This window comes from Trichosurus vulpecula, chromosome 1 (genome assembly GCF_011100635.1).
Source record: "Trichosurus vulpecula isolate mTriVul1 chromosome 1, mTriVul1.pri, whole genome shotgun sequence".
NCBI lineage: Eukaryota > Metazoa > Chordata > Mammalia > Diprotodontia > Phalangeridae > Trichosurus > Trichosurus vulpecula.
This window is the reverse complement of record NC_050573.1, coordinates 229,485,932-229,501,726: the sequence shown is the minus strand read 5'-3', so window position 1 is coordinate 229,501,726 and position 15,795 is coordinate 229,485,932. Positions and strand designations below refer to the sequence as shown.

Here is a 15,795-nt window from a genome sequence, read left to right as displayed (position 1 = left end):
GGCAGGAGAGGGAAAAGAAGGGAGCAAGAGCCAGAGAGAAGGGGGGCAGGAGCCAGAGAGAAGGTGGGCAGGATAGAGGCGCTTGGGGCGGGGGTGCGGGGAGCCCGAACTGCCTCGCGGGAGAGAGGCGAGGAGAGGAGAAGGGCTCTGTCTCTTTAAGGTGCCCGAGGCGGGGCGGCCCCGCTCTGCGCAGCGCGGGGCTGGGAGGGGGGGCGCGGAGGGGGGGCGGTGCCCGGGAGAACCAGGGGGCGGTGGCGGAGGCTGGGCCCGGGCATCTGCACGCGCTGCTCCCCCAAGGCCAAGTTCCCGGCTCGCCGGGCTCCGAGTGGGGAAAAGGGACCGAGGGCAGGGAGGGCGGCCCAGCCGCGCCGCGCCTCACGGTGAGGGGAGCTCGGGGCTTCGGGGAGCGGCCGGGACGGGCAGGGCCTCTCCGGGGCGGGCGGCGGCCGCGGGTGGGGAGGGGCAAGCAGGGTTCCAGCTTGGCCTGGGCCCGGGGTCGATTCAGAGGCAGGACGCCTTTAAATGCTTGTTGAGTAGCAACAGTTGCGGGGAGTGGGGCGGTTGGTTGCCTTTGGCCCGTCCTCCTTTTATCCTTTCTCGTGGGCATCCTTCTCTGTCCTAACCCAAATAGCTGCGAGTCCTGCCCCCCCACACCCTCCCTCCCTTCCTACCCTCCTCTCCCCCTCCTTTACTTCCCTCCTCACTCGCTCTTTTTCCCCCTCCCTGCCTACCCTTTTCTCTCTCCTTCATCTCCCCTTTCTCCCCTTCTCTTCTCCCTCTGTCCCTCCTTACCTTCCCCCTTCTTCATCTCCTTCCCCCTCCTTTCTCCCTCTTTCCTCCTCTCCTTCCCCCTCCTTTCTTTCTCCTTTCTCCCTCTTTCTTCCCTCCTTCCCCCTCCTGCCCTCATCCTTCACCCTTCCTCCCCCTTCCCCGTTTCTTTCTCCCGTCCTCCCCTTCCCTTTCCCCAAACAAATGAAAGAAATTCAGCCCCGAGCCGGCCCATCCTTTAAAAATGTTTGTTGATTGAAAGATAAGTCCGTGCTCTTCTTCCCCATCTGCCTCCCTCCCCCAGCCTCCTAACCCCGCCCCTGCGCTGATCCAAGTGGGAAAAAATCTTTTTTAAGGCTAGGCTTCCACCCCGGGCGAGTGTCTCGGCTGCTCTGTGCCTCGGTGTCTCCACCTGAAAGCAGAAACAGTGGAACTTGACTTAGCTTTGAGTGGAATAATGGTTTCTGAAGTACTTCCGAAATGCAAAGGTTATCTTCGGTGTTTAGGTCTATTAATTGACATTTCCCTTGAGGACCAAAGTTAGTCCAAAGTTTTGGTTTAGTAGAAATTGGGGATGTATGATGAATGAAAAGTTTGGGAGAGAGATGTTTACTTAAGTTATTTTAGGTATTAGGAAATAAGCATTTAAGTGAGGCAGAATTGGATTTTCAAAAGCTGTCACTGATTTTGTGTTGGCCTTCACTTGAAATTTTTCCTCTCCTTAGAGAATAAAGAGATTCTTTAATAAGCTAAATTTGTTAAAGCTTTGAAAAAAATAACCTCATACCAAATACTCTTTAATTTGTAGTGTCAATAAGATGAAAAACTAGTGGGAAAAAAAAAACACCAAAATTTTAAATGGCTGATTCTGGCTCCACAAGTACATGCCAGTGGCTCCAGAAATTATCCCATTTGGTCAGAGTAGTTTAACAAGTTACAAAGTTGGGTGACTAACGTCCTTTGGGGAATGTTTTGTGGTTCTAGTAATAATCAACAGGGCTTTCTCTTTCTAAATTTTGAGTCAGACTTACCACCATTAATGTAAGAGTCTTCATTTCTCACTGCTGTTGGTTTGCAAAATTTTAATGCTTAAAATAAAATAGCAAATGTAATTACAGAAATTTCAAACTTAACTATCCCTTTTAAATTTGAAACGTAACTACTCAAAATTTTTAAAAATGTACTCACATATATACACATACACACACCTAAGTGTTTGTATCAATAAATTCAAGAAGTTACATTGGCTTTCTTTTCTTTTTTTTTTTTTACATCTAACTATATTTGTGGAATTTGGGGGAGTTCATCTTTTTTCTGGTTTCTTATCGTTTTAGCCCTATTGTGGCTTTAAAGAATTCATAATGGTACTTTATCTATAATGAATTCCTGCAATTAGTGTTTTGAACTCTCCCCTCACCCTGTTATTCACTTGAGCATGTGTAGGTAATAATAGGTTACGGAGAGAGAGAGCTTGTGAGAGCTAGTACATTTAAAGCACTTCATACATATTATTTCATTTGGTACTAACAATGGCCCTGGAAAGTTTGTAGGGTAAATATAAATGTCCACATTTTATAGATGAGGAAACTGAAGCTCGTAGAAGTTAAGTAATTGTAAATTCTCTTTGTTGTGTTGATTCAGATCCATTTTATAAGAGAATATGAAATGATTATAAATCACCATAAGTGTGTTCTACATTTAAAAAACTCATTGATAATACTGTTATTGAAAAACATTTTATTTTGTATGTGCTATGGACTTGAATGCTTAAGTATTTGAGAAGCTGGGTTTTTGTTGGTGTAGTAGGGTATACCTTACATCAACACAGCCCACAACCCTCTTATGCCTTAGTTGATCAACTTCCAGAATTGCTGTGGTGGAAAAATTCATCATCCTGTAACCGGCATGGCTACATCCTCTCCAAATTTAGCAAGGCAGATCCTCAGATGGTAACCTATTTCACAGGATCCCTGCTCAAAGCCTTTCATGGATGTAAGACCTCTCAGAGCTTATGCTATGCTGATTTAGGAAAACATGTGATCCGTTTAATACCATAATGAGTAAGCAGAGTAGGACTTTTAGAGGATTGATGAAAATGAGTACTCTCTTATTTGTACTCCCATATGGGCCTATTAATGGACTTGATGGTCCAGCCTAGATAAGTTTGAAGAAGCTCATTATCCCCAGATTGGGTAAGGGGTGATACATTTTTCAAGCACAATTAGTGAAGTTGAAGAGCTGACCTTAAATAAACTTTACCCGTTTGATATACTCTAAGTTACTTAGGTTGGGAAATATTGAATTGTAACAACTTTCTGTGGATGCCTTATATTGTATTATAATATAAAGCTTTTATTTTTTTCTGAGCTTTTAATCAACTTTCATTGAAAATTATATTCAATGGAATAATTCTAAAGTATTTGAAATTCGGGAGCTGATTTTTCACTCTAGTACATGACTGTCTATTGAAATGAAGTCTTTTATTTCAGAGCTTCGTGGGGATTACCCCTTCTCTGCTTTGAGGAAACATGAAGTCACAGTATCTTGTGCCTACTGTAGCCACACTGATATTCCTAACATGGATCCCTCTCTCCTTCAGTTGTAACAAAGCTCTCTGTGCTAGTGATGTGAGCAAATGCCTCATCCAGGTATGATTGAAAATGATTTATATGGAATAAATAGACTGTAATTTTTGCTATAGGAAAACTCTTTGTTCTCCCTGTTTGTTATGATAGAATTATGATATTTGTTTTAATTTTTCTCATTTGCCTCAATGCTTTCCCATTTAAGAGGTTTATTAAGTTCCATTTATTTTCAAGGCACTATACTAAAATGTGGATAAATGAAAAATGACTTTGATCCTGCCTTCAAGGAGTTTACATTTTATCATGGGATATATGGCATGTACAGAAATAAGGATAACACAAAATGGGGTTGGATAGGAGTAAAAGGAAAGCTATATGGGCAAAGTGGCTTAGGAAAAATTGAGTGGAGAGAGAGCTTAGGAAATGCTTCATGGAGAAGCTGGGCATACAAAGACAAATTGAAAAATGATGCTAGATTGCAAGGAGCTTACATTCTAGTGGAATACAGTGTTACCTATACAGTGAATACCTGATAGTTTGAAGATGGAGAGAACACTAAACTACGGTATAAAGGAAAAGCTTTCCAAATTGGATTTTGAAGGAAGACCCGAACAAGAAACCCCCAAACGGAGTCACAAAGAGTCAGATACGACTGAACAACAATTTAGTATTTATATGTTGGTACACTTGGTACCAGCATTCTCTCTCAAAATCTGTGACATGCTCTCCCTCCAGTACTTACAGAGACTAGGGGAAAAAATTTAAAGAGGGCTTTAAATGCAAATCTTAGGAGTTTATCTTTTATACAGTCAGGAGCTACTCAAAATTTTTGAGCAAGGGAGTGACAGTCTTATGCTTTAGGAAGTTTATTTTAGTAGCTGTGTGGAGGGTAGATTAAAGAGGAGAGACCACAAACCTGGAGTCCATTCTAAGGTTATTGCAATAGTCTAGGCAAGAGATGATGAGAACCTGTTGTCAGTATAGCGAAGGGGTGAGTGGAGAGAAAGGTGTATATACAAGATGGAATATAGAGGTAGAATCCACAAAACTGATTGAGTTTTTAAGTTTTGTACTTTAGAAATATGTATACTCAAGACTGTTGACTTGAAACCTGATTGTCCCCTTCGCAAATGTCCTTTCAGAGGTAGGATAGGGAATGGGAATTTTTCAGTACTAGGAAACATTATGATTCAGTAAGGAATCTGGGAAGGCAAGGCAGAGAGATTTCTACTTCAATTTTAATAAACTACCAACAAGTCAACTGACTAGGAAATGGAAAGATGTTAATATACATTGGTCCTTAGATCCTTTCAGTTCAGAAAGATATAGTAGGGATTTTGTGACTCTAGACCCAGTACATTGTTTCTTTAAGGATTTAAACTCCCATCCTCATTTTATTATTTTATTTCAGAATGATTACTCTTCCAATTTAGCAGTTAATAAGCTCTTCGTTTCAGTTTCTTCATCATTTATTTTCTAAAGAACTTTCTAAAAACCATTTTATTTTTGTTTGGACTTGTGATTTCATCCCAATAAGGAATTCTCATATTGAAACTCTCTCCGTGGCTATAGATGGCAACTACTCCAGTCTTGTAAAGTTGACTGGTGGCTCTGAGAGACTAAATTACTGTCATATTGTCAGCACTATTATTATAAGAGGCAGATTTTCTTGACTTCAAGGTAGATTAAATTGCTTTGCATCTATAATTTATCAGGTTCTAATTTCCTATCAACTTTAATTTCTTTAAATGACATTCCTTTTTCCATTACCATTGCAATTTGTGATAATTATGTCTGAGGTAGAAGAAAGACAGAGGCATAACAACTTGGGTGTATTATTGGGAAATTTTATTTGCTTAACAGTTATGGGGCAATGTGGATGATTCTTTTCTCTCCACTAAACATATCTTGTTCCTTAAGTTTAGCCTAATTATTTGGTTTTAAAATAATCTGAATTATTGGCAAATTTTATTTCCAGTTTGATGATAAATTCAATTTTGACAACAAAGATAGGTAATCTGCCTAATTACAGTACAATTTAATATTGTTGGAGAATAAGGTGCTCTACATAAATGTATATTCCAGGTAACTGTAATTTATCACTTTTAAATACGAATTTAAAAAAAAAGTATGCGATTTGCATATCATTAGTATAGAAATCTATAGGTTCTACCCCTCTGATTTAGTAATGGGGATAATAATAGCACCTCTGTACAGAGTTGTGAGGATAATATATATATATTTTTACATATATGTAATATACATATATACATTGTATATACAACATATCATATTATACATATTATAACATTACAGTAGATAGCAATAAATAGCATTATATTGCATATATAACAATAGATAGAATTATATTGTATACATAACATTGTCTTATAGATTGTTATATGTAAAAATCATATAGATACATATAACCTGTATATTATTTCATTTGATCCTCATAACAACTCTGTAAGGAGGTGCTATTATTATCCCAGTTTTACAGACAAGGAAACTGAGGCTTAAGGAGATTGTGACTTGCCCAGAATTGCACAGCTAATAAGTATTTGAAGCAGGATTTGAAATCAGGTCTTACTGAGTCCAAGTGCAGAGCTCTATTCACTGAGCCACATATTTGCCTATACAACACTTAGCTTTCTGTTCCCAACTTGAGATGGAGAGTATGAAAGTATATGGGCTGAGTTCAAGATGATGAAAAATGAATTTTTTCTCAACTTTATGCCTTGTTCTTTATGCCTTCTTTATTTTGTAAAAAGTGAATTCTCTGAATATTAGTCTTACCCATGGTCAAATGAAAGTACAAGGATATACATTAAGGAAAAAGCTGTTTTTTAGACTATTCGTGTTCTCGCCATCATTAGTGTAAAAATTTTTACTTTATTTGAATTTTTTTTTGCTTCTGAGAAAGTATTAATAAGTAAAGTTCTTTTGAATGTTTATGTTTTTAATATTTGCTAATGTTTAACTTAACTCTTTTTGAAGCTATGTAAATATGGAAAATGTAAAGCTAAGGGGCTCTGCAGAACTATAAATCCATATAGGTAAGACCTAGTCAGTATGATATAGATGAAAGAGTCCTGAATTTGGAGTCAAATGACCTGGGATCTAATCCCAGCTTTGATATTTACGAGCTATGGGACCTTGAACAAATCACTAAACCTCTCTGGGCCTCCATTTCCTTATTTATAAAATAAGGAGATTGGACTGTTTGGGTCCCTTCTAGTTCTAAAGCCATGATCCTATGAACTCACTGGACAGAAATGGACTTAACCTGATACATGATGCTAACACATCCTGGGAAGGTGGATAAAGGCAGCAACTTAGTATTCTTTTTGTTGGTAAACAGTAGTTACATAGTTAACATTAAGCTCTCCCGCATTATAAAGAATTTAGATTTTTCTTTTGAAAACCAGCTAATACTTTGCAACAGGCCAGCTAATATTTTAATTTTACTTGAGATGTTAAAGAAAAATAGCGTTACAGTGTTTTAGAATATCTGTGCTGACAGTGAAGGCTTGTATATTCACAACATAACTAAGCAAAAAAAAATTTCTCTGAGGGCTTATAGTTATGTAAATATTTTTTTACCAGTAGAGCTATAAGACTGTACAGTCATTACTGCCACTCCTACAAGTTGCTATGCTTGAGGGTGGTCCCCACATAAATATTTATTTTGTGCTTCTAAGGAGAGGGTAGTATTAATTTAAACATTATGTAAAGCCAAATTTAGTTATCTAGTTTTATGTACTTATTCTTTGGCTTGTTGTGATCATTTAACTAGGTTTTCTCATAAACAGGATTGTGTAAGGATTTTCTCCTTAAAGGAATGTTTGTAAAAGTGTCAAGTTTCCTTTTTCTGTTTAGAAATCTTTCATAACCTAGATCCTTTCTTCTCCCATTTCATGTGATCAGCCTCAAAGTACTCTACTTGTGTTAAGAAAAAAAGGTTTTTATGGATCATTGAAGACCCTTGGCTAAAACAAGCCATCATATTTTTAAATGGGCTTAGATGTCTTATTTAAATATTAACTATTTTGCTTTTTAAATGTAGGTATAAAGAAAATATTGACTGGTCACCTCAAATTGTTGAGCAGAAATATTTAGCATTGTTAGATACCCAATTTAGAAATCCTGTGGGTTTATCCTAGAGATAAATGTAATTAATGTAGTTAATAAAATTGGATTTTAAAAGAAATATTCAGTTATTTCCCTGCTGTTCACTTTTATTTTTGTACCCACAGCAATGAATCTATATTTTCTCCCTATAAAAATGGTTTCAGGAAAGTGCTGTCAGATTCTCTTCCATTATTGGTCTTGTAAACTACATCTTTGTCCCTTTTTTCCTCTTCACTTCCTTTTCTTTGCCAATTAATTGCAAGCTGTTTTTCATATATATGGTTTCATATACATCAGTTCTTGGTGTAGGAACTCCTGACACTGCAGCAGTATTCGGATTCATCTATTTACTTAGATTCATCTATTTACTCAGTAGAAAAGGCCTAGGGAATTGCTTGAGACATGGAGGTTAAGTGACTTGCCTAGTGTCATATAGGTGGTAAGTGTCAGCAGTGAATTTGAACTCAGGTCACCTAACTTTAAGACTAGCAGTACTTTATACATGACTGAAAATCTTTCAGAATAAATGATCAAAGCTAATGAGTCAAGGTTGATGTTACCAAATAAAAGAGTAGTTCAGCATTACCCTAAAATTCACAGGGTTGGATTAAGTTGGTCAAAGTCCAAGACAAAAAACATAACTGCTTTTTCTCCTCCTTCAGAACTATTTGAGGAAAGGGAATTCATAATTTCTCTTTAAGAAAGCATTTACTTAAGATAATTTTGTACCATGGTGTTTATAGACTGGCATGGAAAGATAAAAAGTTGAGAGGAATACATTGAGTTACTCGCTTTATAGGCTATATTGTTTTAAAATTTTTTGTTAGGTTTCTAAAAGAAATGTATACGTTTTATACCTTTTAAACATATTTTAATATGTTTAGTATAGGCTTAGTAGGGGAATGTATGATTTGTTTTCAGAGGACCAGTCTAGCTAGCTAAATTTGGGGAAGTTCAGAGGCAAGTTGATTTCAGGATGTGAGAAGCTCACAAAGACCAGCCTGTAAGTCACAGAGAAACTGCAACCTGCATTGGTGCAAGTAAATATAGGCTTTATTTATATACAGGTTAATTGATGTTTAGCTACATTACCAATTTCACTGAAGCCTTTGTTATATAAGGTGCCTGTACCCACCACTCAACGTCCATCAATGTCAATTAAGTAGTAGGTTATTACTACCTTGACACTTCTGTTCTTCACTTAACGTTTGTTTAGCTGGTGTTTATTTTTGGTAGTTGGTAAAGCATAATAGTGTTGTTTGAGCAGAGTAACATAATTATATTTATGTTTATCCTTTTGTACCCAAAGGCTAATTGTTTGGATTTTTCCCCACCTACTCCATAAAATAAAAGAATATAAGTAGAAGTGACAACATAGTCTACTAATTTGCTGATAATTTATATTCTTTAGCAATGACTAAATGACAATGTGAAGTTACTTAAGAATGTTTTCGGTTGCATCATTGTGTATTCTTCTGGATTTCTTTGCTTTGATAGGTACTGAGGTTCAGGTACTGAGGTTCATGTGTATGTTAAGTAGTTGTATTTAAAAAATAGTTTGTGTAAAAATCAGGTAGTGTACAATAGGTAATAAACTTTATTAAATATTTTTCCACTTTAGTGTGGAAGAAAGTATATAGGAACATATTCTTAAGGCATATTTTAGAAAGCTTTAAAATTGTTGAATTCAAAGAGTCGTCTTCTTTTTTTAAATCAAATAAACATTTTCTCAGCAATGTTGTTTTAATAACATTACTAGCAAACTTGTCAAGTCTTGGCAGAAGTTGAAAAAGTGGAAATATTTAATATCATTCAGCTCCATAATATAACTAAGATTCTTCCTTAGAGTTTTAATTTCTAATCCCAAAATAAGTGTTCATAAAATAAATACTAAAGCTTGCTGAATCTTGAACGAAGTTAATAGCATTTTATTCAAACTCTAGTGTTATACTTTGAGCTTAATGGCCACTTAATTTTGTGTAGTATGAGCCTTTATATTAATAACAATCCCTATCATATGGCACCCAACAAACCAGACAGCTTGAGCCACAAGCATATTCCATATTCCCCACAGCACAGATTTTTGTTCTGGTAGCTACACTGATGCTGTAGCTAGCCAGAACAGTAGTCTGAGGAGAGTTCAAGACTGTGATGAATGAGTTGAGATCAGAGAAAGGAAATGAAGGGGGAACTGGTGGTAAAAGCACTCAGAATACTAATGAGGAAAGAGTGACTCCCAGCTAACCAGGTCTTGTAACTAACCCGAACCCAAATTTGTCCATCATGCCAGGTATCAGAGCTTTTGCTGTAATAACTTTGCAAAGTTAGTAGGGTGTGGAATTTTTGTATGGACTACTGGAAAAGACAATTCCTTAAATTTGTACAAAAGTTGAAATAGGGTTTAATTTTTATGATTAATATAGCTGTTGGCAGTGCCAGATGTAATGAGCCAAAACTCCTAAGATGTTCATTAGCCCTTGGGGTTAATGCACTATGGTGTGACACTATGGGACAGCATCAAAGATTAATTTACTTAATTTTACCCAATCTAGTCATGAACGACAGTAGGAAAATAACTTTTCTAAAGCCCTTTGGATCCTTTGAGAGCCACAAACTATGATATGTATCAGGACAATTGATAAAGACTAGATGTTGTTTTTGTAAATATCTGCTATTAGATCCTCACTTGAGAAGAGTTCAGATTAAGTCATGGAGAGCTACTCCCTCGAGATCATAACTTTTTACCTTAATACAGGGCTGTCCAATCTTAGGTTTTTATTGAAACAATAGACAATTTATTTTGATTTGCCATTTTAGTGAGAGCTCTGTAGTAGCTCAGCTTCATTTACTAAAGCATTTATGTAAATTTCTATCCTTGTAGGCAGGCACATAAATTTTAGTGATGAGCCTTTTAATGTAGCTAGGCTGATCCTTAGACCAGGTACATCTAGTCATCTTTTACTGAGCCTATAATGTGGACTTTCCTCTGGCTTTTTAAGTCCTGCTGAAACTTGCACTCTGCTGGCCAAGTCCTTAACCATACTTAGTACATGGTAGGCTCTTAATACACATAAATCGTATTGAATTGAACTCCCAGTATTCCTGTGCAGATTCCAGACTCACATAGTGAAAGAAAGCTTCATAATAATTAAATGAAGTTTTGAGGGTAGAGGAAAAAGTAGACTAGATAGGGAAGGGATTCAAGGATTAAAAAGCTCCTCCCCTCCCTCACGTCTTTTTGTATTGTTTTGGCCCCCCCAGCTGACTATGGAGGCAGAGAATCTGTATACTGACACACCTTGCCTAAAATCATTGATTCTCTGAAAAGGTTTTTAGTAAAACTTTGGTATTGAAGCCTAGTTCCATAGGAAAGATGTTTCTGCTGTGCAGTATATAATATAGTGGTAACAAGATGGCTGACAATTAGAGAAATTGAAGCACAAGCCCAAAAAATGGAAATTAGAAAATAAACTTAGGGAAGTTCATTCAGTTGAAATTAAGTACTTTGTCCAATTTTTCTTCCTGGGGTGATTCAGTATTAGATCAGGATTTCATGATGTTACAGTGGGGGTTGGTTATAATGTATTAAGAATAGCACTATTGAGTAAGGGGAGCAGAACCAGAAGAACATTGTACACAGTTACAGCTACATTGGACGATGACTAACTTTGATAGACTTGGCTCTTCTCAGCAATGCTCATGATGGAAAATGCTGTCTATAGCCAGAGAAAGAATTATGGAGTCTGAAGGCAGACTATTTGAAGCATACTATTTGCTCTCTCTATTTTTTGTTCTGTTTTGTTTTGTTTCTTCTTTCTCGTGGTTCGTTCCATTGGTTATAATTCTTCTTTGCAACATAACTAATGTGAAAATATGTTTAATGTGAGTGTATGTGTAGAGCCTATGTCAGATTGCATGCCGTCTTGGGGAGAGAAGAGATAAGAGAAGGGGAGAAAATTTGGAACTCAAAAGCTTGTGGAACCAAATATTGTAAACTAAAAATAATTAATTAAAAAAAAAAGAATAGCATCATGCAGTGTATAGTAATAATAGCCGATATACATATAGGACTTTGAGGTTTGCACAACCCTTTACATATATTATCTCATTTGATTCTCAGAGCAATCCTGTGTCCCAAACACAAGGGTGTGCTGATGCTCTGATATGACCTGCTTTTAATTTTAATCTGCATTATTAACACTTAAATCGAGACAATCAACAAAATGATAAAGTAAGCCTTGGTTTGTAGGTGTGCCTGTTTTTGAGGTATAAATGCTCACACTGAAAATATAACAAGCCACTTAGAGCTGGCTCCAGCACACCCCTGCCCACATACCCCCTTTAGTAATTACAAAGAACTGAGACTTCTTGATTGAATCAGTAAGAGCTATGAACCAGGTGTGAACAAGGCCTAAACACCTTCTTGGAAATCATTCAAGAATCAAAGGTTTTGTGCTGTGGGTGAAAAGGCCCTGAAAACTAGAGGATGAAATGAAATACTGACTGAGAAGTCCATGTTCTGTGGCTTTTGTGTGAAATTGCAGGCTTGGGAATGGCTAAACAAATTATGGTATATGAATGGAATATTATTTTGCTGTTTAAAAAACTATGAATGAGACTGTTTCAGAGAAATGAGGAAGACACGTATGAGCCGATGTGGAGTGGAGTACACAGGACAAGGAGCACAATAAAAATATTGTAAACACAAGTAACTTTGAAAGACTTAACAACTCTGATCAGCGCAGTGACAATCCACAATTTCAGGGGACCCACAATGAAGCATGTTACCCTCCCTCGACAGAGAAGTTAGACATTTGGGGTACAGATTCAGACAGATATTTTTGGAAAAAGCCAATGTGGCGATTTGTTTTGCTTGACAATGCATATTTGTTACAGATGTCTTGTTTTTGTTTTGCTTTAGTTGGGGAGTAAGGAGAGAAAACAGATTTTTGTTCCAGATTAAATTTTAAGAAAGCCCCAAAGATTCAAGAGTCTGGCAGCAGAGAGGAAGGAATAGGGCCTCCAATAGCGAAAAAAGAAATGTCAGCACAGGGGCAGCGAGAGAGACAGAGGCAGAGGCAGGCCTGACTGAACTTGGGTGAGAAGGGTGAGCCAGCAGATGTCCCCCACCTCTTCAAAGAGGAAAGTTCTGTGTGGGACAAACCACAGGCTCAAAATAAACAAAAACAGAGGTGTCTCGGTTTTCCCAAGGTAGAAACAAAACAGAAGCTTTATTTGATCAAGTCTCGTGAGAATTGGGCATCTCCCACTACCAGGGCGGGATGGTAGTGCAGAGAGGCAAGGGGGAGAAGGCAAGCAAGGGGATATATAACCTTGTACAAACAATTCTAAGAAATTCCACCCCTAGAGGCTGGACCCCTGTCCCTTTTTGCTGGGACAGGTGGCCTCACAATCTATCCCAGAATAAGTTTATCCAATACTAGCACAGAAACTACAGAATCACCTTATAGGGAAATCTCAATGTTAAGATGACGGCATGCGAGTAGGCTAGGGGAGGGGGAGAGGGGGAGACCACCTGATTTCCCCAAAATCATATGATTTACAGGAAAACAAAACTTAGGCCTAGTGAGGTCTACATCCTAACTAAATTTGTACTATCTGAGTATTACCTTGCTTGATTTATTCATGGGAAGCTTTCACAAACAATCTTGTATCCCACACAGTTCCAAGAAAAGGTCTTTTCTTTCTCTAAGATGACTCATGTTCATCAAGGCATACTGGGAATATGAATCCAAGCAAAAGAAGAGAATCCTTGTCCTTAAGGAGCTAACACTCTAGTGGGCAAGCAGCCTTCATGGAGCTGGATGTTAAAATCTGGAGAGAGAAGTGGGCTTGACAGGCCTGGGGACCAAACCATATGACAAGGCAGGAAGAACTCAGCCATGGAAGGAGGGAGCCACTGAGACAGAGGCATCTTTGGGGTGAGGCACTGCCTGAGGAGGGCTGGGGGATTTGCCTCACACGGGTAGAGACCAGGGGTTAGCTACAGATAAATACAGATTTAAATGGAAGCAAAGAGCTATACCTCTGCCTAAAGGTTAAAACCTAAAGGGGACTCTGAGCATCTGTAACTATATTTCTCACTTTATTTAATGTGAGCTGCTTAGCTATCCCCACATGCATGAACTGTTAGTACAGGTGATGGAATGGACTCCTTTTAGTCTCCTTTGCTGCATATTCAGTTACATAACACATGCTAACCATGAGTACCTCACAGGGCTCTATCCTGAGTCTTTTCTTCTTCCTTTGGACTATTTCACTTAGTGATCTCATCAGCTCCCATGGATTCAATTATCATTTCTATGCTGATGATTCTCAGATTTATTTATCCATCAGTAATCTCTGCTAACCTCCAGTCTTGCATCTCTGACTGCCTTTTAGACATCTCAAACTGAATATCCTGTGGATATCTTAAACTCAGTGTGTCTAAAACTGAACTAATTTTCTTTCTCCCTCAAGCTCACTCCCCTCCCCTTTACAAACTTCCCAATTAACCGTTGAGGGCAACACCATCCTCCCAGTCTGTCTGTTCCGTGACACCCCCCCCCCCCCGACACCGCCCCGGTTTGTACCTAGTGCCATCTCACTCCTTACTATCTCTGACTCACACCCACACACGAATCTGACCTGTTGTCAAGGCCTGTTATTTTCACCTTTGCAGTTCCTATTATGCCCCATTTTCTCATCTGATACTTCCATCACCCTGCCTTGGTCTCCTCATACCTGGGTTATTATAATAGCCTGCTGGTGAGTATACCCGTCACAAATCTCTCCCCAATTCAGTATATCTTCCCCTCAGCTGCCCAAGTGATTTTCCTAAAGCACAGGTCAAACCATGTCAGTCCTCTGCTCAGTAAATGCCAGTGGCTCCCTGTCACTTAAGGGATCAAAGCCCTTCATTGCCTATTCACTCGTATATACCTTATCCCAGCCATGTATACTGTGATACTAGCTTCCTTTCTATTCCATTGACAAAACACTCCATTTCTTGGCTCTGGGAATTTTTGCTGGCTGAACCCCTGCCTGGAATGTTCTGCCTCCTGGATTCTTTCAGGTCCCAGCTAAAATCCTACCTTCTACTGAAAGCCTTTTTTAGTCACCTCTTAATTCTAGTGCCTTCTTTCCATTGATTATTTGCTTTTTATCCTTTGTATAGCTTATTTGTACATAATTGTTTTCATTAGATTGTGGGTTCCTTGAGGGCAGGGACTGTCTTTGACCTTTCTTTGTATTCCCAGGGCTTAAAACAGTGCCTGACACCTAGGAGGTGCTTACTGACTTACTGAAGAGTTAAGAGACTTGCCTAAGGTTTATATCACATAAGTATCTAAGGCTGTATTTGAACTAGGTCTTTAAGTACAATATTCTGTCTTCTACTCCCTGCTCTTTCCTCTGTATGTTCTTATAATTCATATTCTTGCAATAACTCACATTAGCATAGCACCTTACGATGGTTTGTAAAGTACTTTTTTCCACAGCAGCTCTGATATAGGTAGCGCAAGTGTTACTCTCCTCATTTAATAAATGAGAAAACTGAGGCTTTACAAAAATGGAAAGTTAAAGACTTCTTTTTGATCTTGAAGTAAAAATGCTGGGTTTTTTTTAAAATGAAGCCGGTTTTTATAATTTCTTTCCAAGTTTCAAACATTACAGATAAAACACCCTCTGCCTCTTAGTTTCCCTGGCTTCCTTCAAAACTCATCTCAGATCCCAAAGGCCTTTCCCTTTCCTCCTAGACCCCCTCATTGCTTGTGTCTTCTCATCTAAGATTACATTCTGTCTATTCTTGTATGTGACCTAACTTATATAGTTATTTGCCTTTTGTCTCCTCATTAGAATGTAAGCTTCACAAGGGAAACAACTCTTTTTGCCTTTCTTTATACCCTCTTTGCTTTGCACATAGTAAGGGCTTAAATGTTTGATTGACTGATTTGCAGCATTTTAGTAAGAGGAGACTTTTATTTTCCGTATTAATAGAGACATCCCTGTTAGTTATTGTTTTACTTTCTCCACAAAATTTAAAAAAAAACAACCCAGCTTATTTTCTAAATATGTTTATGATCAAACTTTACTTGACAGTTTACTTTCAATGACATATAAAGTGAGTACTTAGCCATGAATTCTTTGATAAGCTATGCATGTTAAATCTTCATAATTACACATGGAAATCTACTGTTTCATCTTCATACCGGCTTTTTTGGATAGGCACTCCCTATGCCTGTACGTGTCCTTTTGTCCTGCCATTTTTGTACAGAATTGTTTTATGTTTTAGCCATTTTTCTTGAAGATT

The 15,795-nt window shown here is 38.0% G+C and overlaps 1 protein-coding gene across 1 annotated transcript in view; it reads left to right on the top strand.

Moving 5' to 3' along the window:
• Positions 1–222: 222 nt before the first annotated feature.
• The window catches only part of TWSG1 (twisted gastrulation BMP signaling modulator 1), a 59,631-nt gene continuing 44,058 nt past the window's right edge, over positions 223–15,795 (top strand). Inside the window, exons 1-2 of the mRNA XM_036741482.1 lie at positions 223–380; positions 3,258–3,416. Coding sequence (XP_036597377.1) covers positions 3,297–3,416 — 120 coding nt within the window. The 5' untranslated portion in view covers positions 223–380; positions 3,258–3,296. The remainder of the gene's footprint in view (positions 381–3,257; positions 3,417–15,795) is intronic.